This window comes from Aegilops tauschii, chromosome 1 (genome assembly GCF_002575655.3).
Source record: "Aegilops tauschii subsp. strangulata cultivar AL8/78 chromosome 1, Aet v6.0, whole genome shotgun sequence".
NCBI lineage: Eukaryota > Viridiplantae > Streptophyta > Magnoliopsida > Poales > Poaceae > Aegilops > Aegilops tauschii.
The window spans coordinates 168,079,626-168,094,565 of NC_053035.3; the positions used below are offsets into that span (position 1 = coordinate 168,079,626).

General features: G+C 47.1%; 1 protein-coding gene across 1 annotated transcript; it reads right to left on the reverse strand.

Annotated features, from left to right (window-relative positions):
* Positions 1-3,673: 3,673 nt before the first annotated feature.
* Positions 3,674-4,488, reverse strand: LOC141027915 (uncharacterized). The gene is made up of 3 exons (XM_073505521.1): positions 4,432-4,488; positions 4,121-4,280; positions 3,674-3,933 (listed from the first exon to the last, which is right to left on the reverse strand). The coding sequence occupies exons 1-3, from the start codon at positions 4,486-4,488 to the stop codon at positions 3,674-3,676; spliced, it is 477 nt and encodes a 158-aa protein (XP_073361622.1).
* Positions 4,489-14,940: the final 10,452 nt, after the last annotated feature.

Here is a 14,940-nt window from a genome sequence, read left to right on the forward strand (position 1 = left end):
ATATGTTGAATTCAAATTACAGTACATTGGTCTAGGTAGCGAGATGTTCAAAATAATCTAAACCCTGTTTTCATATGTATAATATGTTTAACACACACAGCCATGCATCCCCCTGCCCCACACACACACAACATTTAGATATTAGCTTTGAAAGACACACATTATCTCAAATTCGAATAGTTATGTCCATGCACGGATGCAACATGGTCAAACGATGCCTGCCATCGGTATCGCAAATTCAAATCGATTTGGCTTGTTCGATGTGAATATAGTATATAGCATGTTTGATTCAAAACCACACCAGGCATATGTGCATTATATTCATGCATGCATGAGTCACAAACATCATGAGCTCTTATTCAAATATATGAATCCACTTTTATACTAATTATCGTCTCTGTGAGTCTTTTACACGCACACACACACATACTCCTCCTCCCTTCGTGGATACCAATAACTTCCCTATCATGCATGCATATATGCACACACACTCCCCATCACTCGGGCATCCTCTACATCATGCACACACGTTCTTGTTCTTTAGGTCGGTCCCCCACGATCTCCCTACGTCTCCATCTTTCCAACACAAACCGATCGATATACCCCTCTAGCTAGCTAGGCCTGCCTATGACACACAAACATGTACAGACATAGCCCCTCCCCTCCTCTCACCATCCATGCCTCCCGCCCTAAATCTGAGGCACGCGGGCAGTGTTGCCCCTCTGTTGTTATCCATCTTGCACTCATACAGTGTCACAAGCTAGCTGCACCCCCTCCCCCACCACACACACACACCTCTCCCTCTCTTCATCACTCCGGGTGTTCTTTATCTCTAACACATGCATGCTTGTGCACCAATTGATTTCTCTCTATGTCCAGCCAGGTCTCTCACCATTTCCCAACACAAAATGTCCGATCTACATCTTTAGTTAAGTCTCCCCCTCTTTATCCACGTACACATCAACCAAACCATGACCTCTCTACACAGGACCCCTACCACACACACATTAATTGCCCTCCCCGTATCATCATCCATGCCTTCCGCTTTGTCTATCGAACAGACAAGCGCGCCCACGCACGTTATCGTCGTTCCCTCTCTTTAATTATCGATCTCGCACTTGTACTCCTTCATTGTCTTCGCCTAGTTGGCCTCTTGCATCATTTCCAATATGCACCCCCTCTTTCCAAGCGCTTGTATGCTCGTAAAGTTCTTCCCTCCATCCGTATCTACCGATTTGTTGTGTAAACAATCTCTCCCCCTCTCTTATCATATATCGCCCCCTCCACATACATATACTATGTATTCCGTCCTCTCTTTGACAGAAACATATGTATAGAGGCACGTCGGACACGCCATCTCCCTCTCTCTCTAACACAACCAGTAGGTGGAGCCGTGGAGGACATGTATGGAGAGAAGAGGTGCACGCACGCACACACTGCCTCCGTCACACACACACGCAGGTACACGGTGGAGCACATTTCTCTAAGAAGAGTTAGCCCTCATGATAATTTGACGCATGTTGAAAGACTTGTTAGATGACGTGGCACTAGTACTTTGAGGATGGTTAATAGTATATCTAACAACCGGCTATATGGAGTTGTCATGTCATATATAGTCAACGTAATAGCCAACGTGTATAGTATAACTAGTTGCTAACTAGTACTACTTTATTAATGCATGGCCCACTGTACACTCTCACAATGTTTCTTAGAGTCCGTGCTGTAGCCGGCTATTAATCTACATCCCACTTCCCTTCTCTCTCATCCTACTCAACACAAATATAATTGTTTAATCATTCTAGCCTCCTAAATTTAACTTATTTTACTTGCTCTTCCGGTATGTGCAAAGCAAGTAGGAAACAAAATACTAGCAAGTTTTTGTTTCTGGAGATGTCTCTATTTTTCAGTCAATATATTTTTGAATAAAATGATGGGGGAGCTAAATGAAGCCACGTGGCACATGCGGAGGTGTTGTTTGCGAGCTTCTTGCATGGATTGATCACACAGATGTGTTGGTGCTTCCAGAAGAACGTAGACACTACTGGGTACAATGAGGTTACTATAGTCGCGATCCCAGCCATTCCGAGGCACTTAGACCATTGGATCAACATCAATGAACGGCTAATATCGCGTCACACGTGAAATTGAGAATTTCTAAACTGATTATAGAAATAGCCAGCAGCGGGCTACTCATTTCTTGCTCCAAGAGGTTGCGGGCGTCTGACACCGCCACGATGGCCTCTGAGAATGCGGGCCCACGTACGCGTCTGAGAAACATACGTAATGAGAATTTCTAGCGACCGATCTTGTTAAGGAGACAAAGCAAGTGTTACCATTTACAAATTATGTTAGGCGGTAAATTTACAGCCCGTCGCGATAGCGTCACCCCAACACACGGTCGGTTCGGCCAGCCGCTCACCGAAGGGACGCGCATCGGCTTGGTGCATCGCTGACACGTGCGACCGCGTGTAAGCAGTAGCACCAACACAAGGTCGGTCCACCGCTTAGCATGAATAGACGGTATGTCCGGCCACCGCTCACCGAAGCGACACACATCGGCTTGGGTACATCACTTGTGTTTGACCGCATGAGAGTAGTAGCAAACCGACATGCCAAGCTCCCCCCACTACCGTGCTCCAAAAGCCAGGCCTTTTATTGTAGATCCCTGTAAAAAAATGAAGATCACACATAGGAGTAGACGATGGCAGTTGCGAACGCTCGTCTGGCAGTTTCATGGGTAGGGGAGGGCGTGGTGTGGTAGTTTTGTAATATGCCATGGCAATTCTTTTTCTACTGCGAGGTACGTGCAATAACTAGCACCGTCGAATACATATCTTAATGTTATTGGGGCATTTGCCAGGAATAGCCTAGTGGCGAGCTATTGACTAGTATTTTTTCACACGCATTACATTGACAAATATAATCTCTCTCCTTCTTTCCCATGCACACACCTAGTCTCTCGGGACTTCTCGCACACACCATCTCTAGCTCTCTAGGTCGATGCCACCCACATACACTTGTAGTCTACATTTAGTACGTTGTACACCAAGAGAAAAGGTGCACGCACACACTCGTCCTCTCTCGCACACGCATCTGTAGCTATGAATTGTAGTGTTCTCAACCATCCGCTTAGCTCTATCATAGGTTCACGTTGCTCCTTGGCCTTGAGATGGAGAAGTATAAAACATGGAGGCTTAGCTGGAGGTGCGATATTTTGGTTAATGTGTGAGCCACACACGACACCAATACGACATGATCTTGGTCTGCCTCGCGCAGTCGAGTCAGTACTACTAGTAGTAGTACTAGTTTGATGTGTCGCGTCAACTCGTAGAAGTATGCAATACTTCCTCAACAAACAAGCATATAAGCATCTTATACTCCTTACCCAAAGGATCTTTAAATCCAACAAACACAAAATATCCCTTTGATTATTGGAAATTACTTTAACTAATGATCTGATGTCAAAGTAATTGCTGCATCGCCACCAAAATCCACCGTCTCTTAAACTAAAGTAGAACGAGCTAGACCCTATATTAGCGTATTACTAAGATAAATAGAAGGCACTATAGAATCATTTAGGAGTTGAGCTAGTCAATCTGAATGTGGAGGGACACCGTCCTCAACAACCTAGCCCTGGCAGCAGCTTGGGCGACACGGTGAAGAAGGCCAGCTCCTACATGGCGATGGCACCAGGTTCCTTGCTGCTTGTCACCTTGATTTCCACCTCGACAGTGTCGGTCCTGCCTTTAGGCTCCCCCGGCTGGCCGTCCGCCCACACCTTGGCCACGTAGTGCGGCGGTGGGGATGCCCCCATTGTGATGCAGACGACCGATATGGTGATAGGCGCGCTGATGTCGAGGACGCCGCCGACCATGAAAAATGCGTTGTCGTCCTCCTCCGCGAATAGCAAGCGCCGCGGCCACGACACCGGCACTTGCATGTTGGAGCACCTTGATGTACTGAATCACTTGCACGGGCATGGGATGCATGGTGTTGATGTGGTGGACGGGCACCGCCGGCGGGCCTTTGTAGCTGCACACAGGCATAGGGCATTTGTTGGGCGCGAGCAGACACACGCTTTGGTGATCAGCGAGCTTGTGGTCAGTGACGTAGTGCAGACAGCCTTCGTGCGGGCACTCCACCCTCACCGAGGAGAGGGCGGCATCCATCGCTGTGTTCCGCACATCGAAGCCGCCGCCACGCTCACGCTTTTGGCACTGCCGTTGGTTCCCGGGATGCTCGCCGCGGCAGTTCGCGCAGGCCAGGTGCCCTTCCTTGCACTGCAAAAATCGATGGAACATCACATAAATCAAGAAACCTGCACCTTGCTCGAGCATCCGAACAGCAGAGGTGTATTCGATCCTCGTACACTTGAGTCTTCAAGGGGCGGAGGCACAAGGGGCAGCGGAGCAAGGTGAGGTCCATAGAGACCTCCATCATCGGGTCCTGTTCCGTCAGCATGATCTCGCCCTCCTTGTGCGCCACCATCTCTCGCTTTAGGGCCGGGGCATTAGAAAGTTTTACCATTACATATTCATTCTACTTCAAGGTGCATTAAATCAACACATGCAAGTATCAAAAGGAAAGTCGTGGCATGCATGCATGCGTTGTAATTAATGCATCGGTAAACACAAATTATTGAAATATATCGAGTGCACTGATTTGATGTGTCACGTCAACTCGTACAACAAGGAGAATCTTGATTACAACACCCTCTCCCTCACCCATGAGCGTGGTGTCTCGCAGGACTAGGAGAAGCTTTTGCTACACGATCTCCCTCCCGCACGCGGTGGACATGTAGCGGTTCATTCGGTGTCAGTTGGCCAGAAGCATACTAATACTCCACTATAGTAGTACCATCATTGTTCGACTTCCCAAAGAGGCGAAGAGCCAAGCGCAACCCGAACGCTCGCATGTCAGTTTCATGCATAGGGGAGGTAGTAGTAACATAGTCTAGGATAATGTCTACCATGCCTCTAAGCTTAAAATCGTTGGAGTCGCCTCCATGCTAAGAGGCCATCTCGAAGCATTTTTGATTAAAATAATCTTCTAGCCCTACCTGTCATCCTGGTGATTGTAGTTTGCACGCTCATCTGGTCAAGAGAGGAATATATATTTTAATTTGTGGTGGGGTAAATGTTAGAGGTTGCAGCAAATAAGCATGGGGGCCCGTGTTAGAGGCAGTGCTGCATCCAAACACTCGAGGTGCTCTCCACTATGACACATTTACCATCACATGTTCATACTTCAAGTTGCAATAAATCAACAGATGGAAGGATCAACAAGAAACTCATGACATGCATGCATTCTAATTAATGCATAGGTAAACACAACTTTTTGAGAAAATCGTGCTTTGATGTGTCGTGTCAAATCGTACAACAAGGAGAAGCTTGATTACTATGCCCTCTCCTTAGCCCATGTGCGCGGTGGCTCGCAGAAGAGGAGAAGCTTTTCCTTATAAGAAGCTCTCCCTCTCCCACGTGGTGGACATGCATCATTTTTTCGGTATTGTAGAAGTTGTAACATCATTTTCGACTTCTCTAAGAGGCGAAGAACCAAGCGCAACCCAAACATGGCACTTGTGAACAATCGCGTGGAGTCTTATGTGTAGGGGAGTGGCGTGGTGTGGCAGTTTTGTGGCAATTCTTTTCTATTGCTGTTTGCGTCCAATAGGTGCCACCGTTGGATGTAGATCTTACGGTTATTGTGGCGATTTCTAGTTATAGTCATCTTACGAAAAACAAATAATCCCAAAACAAACCCGACCACGTTTCCTGTTTCTAGACATGAATAGGAATCAACCAATAAGATACATGGGCCATGTATGTTTTTAATACCTTGAGACGTACCTAGCACGTCATGCAGCGGTCAGTTCATTGCATGCAATGGTATTAATTAGGAAATAAATATTAAGTTCTCTCGTTTTCCTCTCCGCCTTGGTCGCGGTGCACAATGTAGTAGTACTACTACTGACTAGTCTCTTTTTGACATGCATTTACGTTGATACAGCTTGAATGCCAATGAGGTAGAGAGTAGCGGTTCCCGAAACATTGAACGGTCAATGATGCATGCTCATTCAATTAGCATGCAGAGGGAATTAATTGGAGAAACCAGAATGGAGCCAGTACGATGTGAATGCAACGCAGTTTGGACTCTCATATAAAGGTGTCGCACCATTCTGATCCATCTACTCTTAGTCTCTACGCAACACTGCTCACTCCAATCTAGGACCAACACCAAGTGACGAGAAGCCACAAGCACCCATCTACGCGAGCGGTAGTCGGTTGTGCCAGGTCGTCCAAGATGCCGACCTGGGGCCCACACTGTGCAGCGTTTCAAGACGGTGTTGGCATCCTCAAGTTCACCGCTATCAAGAAGCACACGGACGACCTTGCCGTACTCCTCCAACCTGCGCGCCAGGCTCCTCATTGCCTTCCACCCTCATTGGCCTCCATGGTGACGAACTCTTTCAAGCACTGGTGGCCCTGCAGCTGCCGGAGGTCGCGACGAAGAAATGTGCACCTCGAGGCCACACTCGTCGCGCAGCGCCTCGCCATGCAAGAAACCGTCGACCTACACATCCACATCTATGAGGAAATCGTCTACATAGGCCACTACAAGACTTGGGAGGACAGAAAGACATTGGCCTTCTTCGATCGGCTGGAATCTTTGGACGCCATTGTTCAGAAGCACGTTGACCTGGCCGTGTAAGCCGCTGCTACTTAGCCGCCGTTCGGTGGGCCGGCGCCTAGGGTCGGGGTGGAGGAGGAGGTCGTCGATGGATGCATCTTTCTTGTTGCCTCCTGTAACCAACACTGCAATGCCTCGTGGCCTTAATATGTTAGTGTATGGCATTTTTTCAGTCGTAAATGCATCATTGCTCGAATTCTGGAAGAGGCGAGGAGCCAAGCGCAACCGGAACGTGGGAGTTGTGTACGCTCGCGTACCAGTCTTATGTGTAGGGGAAGGAGTGGTGTTGCAATTTTGTGGCATTTCTTTTCTTTTGCTGTTTGCATCCTACAGGTGCCACCTTCGGATGCAGATCTTACGGTTATTGTTGCGATCGCTTACGAAAACCTTATAATCACAAAATACTTAGGCGCGGTGGATTAACTCAACCTCATTTCTTGTTTCTTGACATGAATAAAGGAATCAACCAATAAGAGACATGGGTCGTGTATGTTTTTAATGCCTTGAGATTACCTAGCACGACATGCAGCGGTCAGTTCATTGCATGCAATGACTAGTCTCTTTGTGACACGCATTTATATTGATATGACTTGAATGCCTACGAGGGAGAGGGTAGTGTTTCCCGAGACATTCAACGGTCAATGACGCGTCCTCAATTAGCATGCAGAGTGAATTAATTGTAGAAGCTGAATGGAGCCAGCATGATGTGAATGCAACGCAATTTGCACTCTTATATGAAGCCACCCCACCACTCCCATCCATCCACCAAATCATACGCACCACTCCTCACTCCAATCCAAGACCAGGACCAACTGACCTGAAGCCTCAAGCACCCATGGAGGCAATGGACGCGAGCGGCAGTCGGCTGTGCCAGATCATCCAAGACGGCGGCCTGTGGCCCCGCACCCCGCAGCATTTCCAGATGGTGCTGGCGACCGCCGATTGTTGGGGATCGTAGCAGAAATTTAAAATTTTCTATGCATCACCAAGATCAATCTATGGAGTTTACTAGCAACGAGAGGGGAGGAGTGCATCTACATACCCTTGTAGATCGCGAGCGGAAGCGTTCAAGAGAACGGGGTTGATGGAGTCGTACTCATCGTGATCCAAATCACCAACGATCCTAGCGCCGAACGGACGGCACCTCAGCGTTCAACACACATACGGTTGGGAGAGACGTCTCCTCCTTCTTGATCCAGCAAGGGGAAGGAGAGGTTGATGGAGATCCAGTAGCACGACGGCGTGGTGGTGGAAGCAGCGGGGATCTCGGCAGGGCTTCGCCAAGCTCAGCGAGAGGGAGAGGTGTTACAGGGAAGAGGGAGGCGCCAGGGGCTTGGGTGCGCAGCCCTCCCTCCCCCCTCTTTATATAGGGGCCCTGGGGGGCACCGGACCCTAGAGATCCAATCTCAAGGGGGGGGGGGTGGCGGCCAAGGGGGGAACTTGCCCCCCAAGTCAGGTGGGGCGCCCCCCACCCCCAGGGTTTCCAACCCTAGGCGCAGGGGGAGGCCCATGGGGGGCGCACCAGCCCACCAGGGGCTGGTTCCCTTCCCACTTCAGCCCATGGGGCCCTCCGGGATAGGTGGCCCCACCCGGTGGACCCCCGGGACCCTTCCGGTGGTCCCGGTACAATACCGGTGACCCCCGAAACTTTCCCGGTGGCCGAAACTGGACTTCCTATATACAAATCTTTACCTCCGGACCATTCCGGAACTCCTCGTGATGTCCGGGATCTCATCCGGGACTCAGAACAACTTTCGGGTTACCGCATACTAATATCTCTACAACTCTAGCGTCACCGAACCTTAAGTGTGTAGACCCTACGGGTTCGGGAGACACGCAGACATGACCGAGACGACTCTCCGGTCAATAACCAACAGCGGGATCTGGATACCCATGTTGGCTCCCACATGCTCCTCGATGATCTCATCGGATGAACCACGATGTCGAGGATTCAAGTAATCCCGTATACAATTCCCTTTGTCAATCGGTACGTTACTTGCCCGAGATTCGATCGTCGGTATCCCAATACCTCGTTCAATCTCATTACCGGCAAGTCACTTTACTCATTCCGTAATGCATGATCCCATGACTAACTACTTAGTCACATTGAGCTCATTATGATGATGCAATACCGAGTGGGCCCAGAGATACCTCTCCGTCATACGGAGTGACAAATCCCAGTCTCGATCCGAGCCAACCCAACAGACACTTTCGGAGATACCTGTAGTGCACCTTTATAGCCACCCAGTTACGTTGTGACGTTTGGTACACCCAAAACATTCCTACGGTATCCGGGAGTTGCACGATCTCATGGTCTAAGGAAATGATACTTGACATTAGAAAAGCTTCAGCAAACGAACTACACGGTCTAGTGCTATGCTTAGGATTGGGTCTTGTCCATCACATCATTCTCCTAATGATGTGATCCCATTATCAATGACATCCAATGTCCATGGTCAGGAAACCGTAACTGTCTATTGATCAACGAGCTAATCAACTAGAGGCTCACTAGGGACATGTTATGGTCTATGTGTTCACACATGTATTACGATTTCCGGATAACACAATTATAGCATGAACAATAGAAAATTATCACAAACAAGGAAATATAATAATAACCATTTTATTATTGCCTCTAGGGCATATTTCCAACAGTCTCCCACTTGCACTAGAGTCAATAATCTAGTTACATTGTGATGAATCGTACACCCATAGAGTTCTGGTGTTGATCATGTTTTGCCCGTGGAAGAGGTTTAGTCAACGGATCTGCAACATTCAAATCCGTATGTACTTTACAAATATCTATGTCTCCATTTTGAACATTTTCACGAATGGAGTTGAAGCGACACTTGATGTGCCAGGTCTTCTGGTGAAACCTGGGCTCCTTGGCAAGGGCGATAGCTCCAGTGTTGTCACAGAAGAGAGTCATCGGCCCCGATGCATTGGGAATAACTCCTAGGTCGGCAATGAACTCCTTCATCCAGATTGCTTCATGTGCTGCCTCCGAGGCTGCCATGTACTCCGCTTCACATGTAGATCCCGCCACGACGCTTTGCTTGCAACTGCACCAGCTGACTGCCCCACCATTCAAAATGTACACGTATCCGGTTTGTGACTTAGAGTCATCCAGATCTGTGTCGAAGCTAGCATCGACGTAACCCTTTACGACGAGCTCTTCGTCACCTCCATAAACGAGAAACATATCCTTAGTCCTTTTCAGGTACTTCAGGATGTTCTTGACCGCTGTCCAATGTTCCATGCCGGGATTACTTTGGTACCTTCCTACCAAACTTACGGCAAGGTTTACATCAGGTCTGGTACACAGCATGGCATACATAATAGACCCTATGGCCGAGGCATAGGGGACGACATTCATCTTTTCTCTATCTTCTCCCGTGGTCGGGCATTGAGCCGTGCTCAATCTCACACCTTGCAATACAGGCAAGAACCCCTTCTTGGATTGATCCATATTGAACTTCTTCAATATCTTGTCAAGGTATGTGCTTTGTGAAAGACCTATGAGGCGTCTCGATCTATCTCTATAGATCTTGATGCCTAATATGTAAGCAGCTTCTCCAAGGTCCTTCATTGAAAAACACTTATTCAAGTAGGCCTTTATACTTTCCAAGAATTCTATATCATTTCCCATCAATAGTATGTCATCCACATACAATATGAGAAATGCTACAGAGCTCCCACTCACTTTCTTGTAAACACAGGCTTCTCCATAAGTCTGTGTAAACCCAAATGCTTTGATCATCTCATCAAAGCGAATGTTCCAACTCCAAGATGCCTGCACCAGCCCATAGATTGAGCGTTGGAGCTTGCATACTTTGTTAGCATTCTTAGGATCGACAAAACCTTCCGGCTGTATCATATACAATTCTTCCTTAAGAAAGCCGTTAAGGAATGCCGTTTTGACGTCCATTTGCCATATCTCATAATCGTAGAATGCGGCAATTGCTAACATGATTCGGACGGTCTTCAGCTTCGCTACGGGCGAGAAGGTCTCATCGTAGTCAACACCTTGAACTTGTCGATAACCCTTAGCGACAAGTCGAGCTTTATAGATGGTAACATTTCCATCCGCGTCCGTCTTCTTCTTAAACATCCATTTATTTTCTATCGCTCGCCGATCATCGGGCAAGTCTGTCAAAGTCCATACTTTGTTTTCAAACATGGATCCTATCTCGGACTGCATGGCTTCAAGCCATTTGTTGGAATCTGGACCCGCCATTGCTTCTTCATTGTTCAAAGGTTCACCGTTGTCCAACAACATGATTTCCAGAACAGGGTTGCCGTACCACTCTGGTGCGGAATGTGTCCTTGTGGACCTATGAAGTTCAGTGGTAACTTGATCATGATCGTCATCATTAACTTCCTCTCTAGTCGGTGTAGGCACCACAGAAACATTTTCTTGTGTTGTGCTACTTTCTGGTTCGAGAGGGGTCATCTCATCAAGTTCCACTTTCCTCCCACTTACTTCTTTCGAGAGAAACTCTTTCTCCAGAAAGGACCCGTTCTTGGCAACGAAGATCTTGCCTTCGGATCTGAGGTAGAAGGTTTACCCAATGGTTTCCTTAGGGTATCCTATGAAGACGCATTTTTCTGACTTGGGTTCGAGCTTTTCAGGTTGAAGTTTCTTGACATAAGCATCGCATCCCCAAACTTTAAGAAACGACAACTTAGGTTTCTTTCCAAACCATAATTCATACGGTGTCGTCTCAACGTATTTCGACAGAGCCCTATTTAAAGTGAATGCGGCAGTCTCTAAAGCATAACCCCAGAATGATAGCGGTAGATCGGTAAGAGACATCATAGATCGCACCATATCCAATAGAGTGCGATTACGACGTTCGGACACACCATTACGCTGAGGTGTTCCAGGCGGCGTGAGTTGTGAAACAATTCCACATTTCCTTAAGTGTGTGCCAAATTCGTGACTCAAATATTCCCCTCCATGATCTGATCGTAAGAACTTTATTTTCCTGTCACGTTGATTCTCAACCTCACTCTAAAATTCCTTGAACTTTTCAAAGGTCTCAGACTTGTGTTTCATTAAGTAGACATACCCATATCTACTCAAGTCATCAGTGAGGGTGAGAACATAACGATAGCCACCGCGAGCCTCAACGCTCATTGGACCGCACACATCAGTATGTATGATTTCCAATAAGTTAGTTGCTCGCTCCATTGTTCCGGAGAACGGAGTCTTGGTCATTGCCCATGAGGCATGGTTCGCACGTGTCAAATGATTCATAATCAAGAGACTCCAAAATTCCATCTGCATGGAGTTTCTTCATGCGTTTGACACCAATGTGACCAAGGCGGCAGTGCCACAAGTATGTGGGACTATCATTATCAACCTTACATTTCTTGGCATTCACACTATGAATATGTGTAACATCACATTCGAGATTCATTAAGAATAAACCATTGACCAGTGGGGCATGACCATAAAACATATCTCTCATATAAATAGAACAACCATTATTCTCGGATTTAATTGAGTAGCCATCTCGCATTAAACGAGATCCAGATACAATGTTCATGCTCAAAGCTGGCACTAAATAACAATTATTGAGGTTTAAAACTAATCCCGTAGGTAAATGTAGAGGTAGCGTGCCGACGGCGATCACATCGACCTTGGAACCATTCCCGATGCGCATCGTCACCTCGGCCTTCGCCAGTCTCCGCTTATTCCGCAGCTCCTGCTTTGAGTTACAAATATGAGCAACTGCACCGGTATCAAATACCCAGGAGCTACTACGAGCGCTGGTTAGGTAAACATCAATAACATGTATATCACATATACCTTTGGTATTGCCGGCCTTCTTATCCGCTAAGTACTTGGGGCAGTTCCGCTTCAAGTGACCATTTCCCTTGCAATAAAAGCACTCAGTCTCAGGCTTGGGTCCATTCTTTGTCTTCTTCCCGGCAGCTTGCTTACCGGGCGCGGCAACTCCCTTGCCGTCTTTCTTGAAGTTCTTCTTACCCTTGCCTTTCTTGAACTTAGTGGTTTTATTCACCATCAACACTTGATGTTCCTTTTTGATCTCCACCTCCGCTGATTTTAGCATTGAATATACCTCAGGAATGGTCTTTTCCATCCCCTGCATATTGAAGTTCATCACAAAGCTCTTATAGCTAGGTGGGAGCGACTGAAGGATTCTGTCAACGACTGCGTCATCCGGGAGATTAACTCCCAGCTGAGACAAGCGGTTGTGCAACCCAGACATTTTGAGTATGTGTTTGCTGACGGAACTATTTTACTCCATCTTACAACTGTAGAACTTGTCGGAGACATCATATCTCTTGACCCGGGCATGAGCTTGGAAAACCATTTTCAGCTCTTGGAACATCTCATATGCTCCGTGCTGCTCAAAATGCTTTTGGAGCCCCGGTTCTAAGCTGTAAAGCATGCCGCACTGAACCAGGGAGTAATCATCACTACGCGACTGCCAGGCGTTCAGAACGTCTTGAGTTGCTGGGAAAATAGGTGCATCACCTAGCGGTGCTTCAAGGACATATGCTTTCTTGGCAGCTATGAGGATAATCCTCAGGTTACGGACCCAGTCCGTGTAGTTGCTACCATCGTCTTTCAGCTTGGTTTTCTCTAGGAACGCGTTGAAGTTGAGGGCAACATTAGCGTGGGCCATTTGATCTACAAGACATATTGTAAAGATTTTTTAGACTAAGTTCATGATAATTAAGTTCATCTAATCAAATTCTTAATGAACTCCCACTCAGACAGACATCCCTCTAGTCATCTAAGTGATACATGATCCGAGTCAACTAGGCCGTGTCCGATCATCACGTGAGACGGACTAGTCATCATCGGTGAACATCTTCATGTTGATCGTATCTGCTATACGACTCATGTTCGACCTTTCGGTCTCTTGTGTTCCGAGGCCATGTCTGTACATGCTAGGCCCGTCAAGTCAACCTAAGTGTTATGCGTGTGTAAATCTGGCTTACACCCGTTGTATGCGAACGTTAGAACCTATCACACCCGATCATCACGTGGTGCTTCGGAACAACGAACTTTCGCAACGGTGCACAGTTAGGGGGAACACTTTCTTGAAATTTTAGCAAGGGATCATCTTATTTATTCTACCGTCGTTCTAAGCAAATAAGATGTAAAACATGATAAACATCACATGCAATCATATAGTGACATGATATGGCCAATATCATTTTGCTCCTTTTGATCTCCATCTTCGGGGCGCCATGTTCATCATCGTCACTGGCATGACACCATGATCTCCATCATCATGATCTCCATCATCGTGTCTTCATGAAGTTGTCTTGCCAATTATTACTTCTACTACTATGGCTAACGGTTAGCAATAAAGTAAAGTAATTACATGACGTTTCAGTTGACATGCAGGTCATAAATAAATTAAGACAACTCCTAGGCTCCTGCCGGTTGTCATACTCATCGACATGCAAGTCGTGATTCCTATTACAAGAACATGCTCAATCTCATACATTACATATATCATTCATCACATCCTTCTGGCCATATCACATCACATGACACTTACTTCAAAAACAAGTTAGACGTCCTCTAATTGTTGTTGCAAACTTTTACGTGGCTGCTATAGGTTTCTAGCAAGAACAATTCTTACCTACGCCAAAACCACAACGTGATATGCCAATTTCTATCTACCCTTCATAAGGACCCTTTTCATCGAATCCTGATCCGACTAAAGTGGGAGAGACAGACACCCGCTAGCCACCTTATGCAACTAGTGCATGTCAGTCGGTGGAACCTGTCTCACATAAGCATACGTGTAAGGTCGGTCTGGGCCGCTTCATCCCACGATGCCGCCGAATCAAGATAAGACTAGTAACGGCAAGTAAATTGACAAAATCAACGCCCACAACAACTTGTGTTCTACTCGTGCATAGAAACTACGCATAGACCTAGCTCATGATGCCACTGTTCGGGATCGTAGCAGAAATTTAAAATTTTCTACGCATCACCAAGATCAATCTATGGAGTTTACTAGCAACGAGAGGGGAGGAGTGCATCTACATACCCTTGTAGATCGCGAGCGGAAGCGTTCAAGAGAACGGGGTTGATGGAGTTGTACTCGTCGTGATCCAAATCACCGATGATCCTAGCGCCGAACGGATGGCACCTCCGCGTTCAACACACGTACGGTTGGGAGAGACGTCTCCTCCTTCTTGATCCAGCTAGGGAAGGAGAGGTTGATGGAGATCCAGCAACACGACGGCGTGGTG

Excerpts from the sequence above, each read along its gene's own strand:
- LOC141027915 (XM_073505521.1), bottom strand. The coding sequence starts at position 4,488 with ATGGTGGCGCACAAGGAGGGCGAGATCATGCTGACGGAACAGGACCCG. Across the intron at positions 4,281-4,431 it reads AACAGGACCCGATGATGGAG|TGCAAGGAAGGGCACCTGGC; the intron begins GTCTCTATGGAC and ends CGATTTTTGCAG. Across the intron at positions 3,934-4,120 it reads GGAGTGCCCGCACGAAGGCT|TGCCGGTGTCGTGGCCGCGG; the intron begins GTCTGCACTACG and ends CCAACATGCAAG.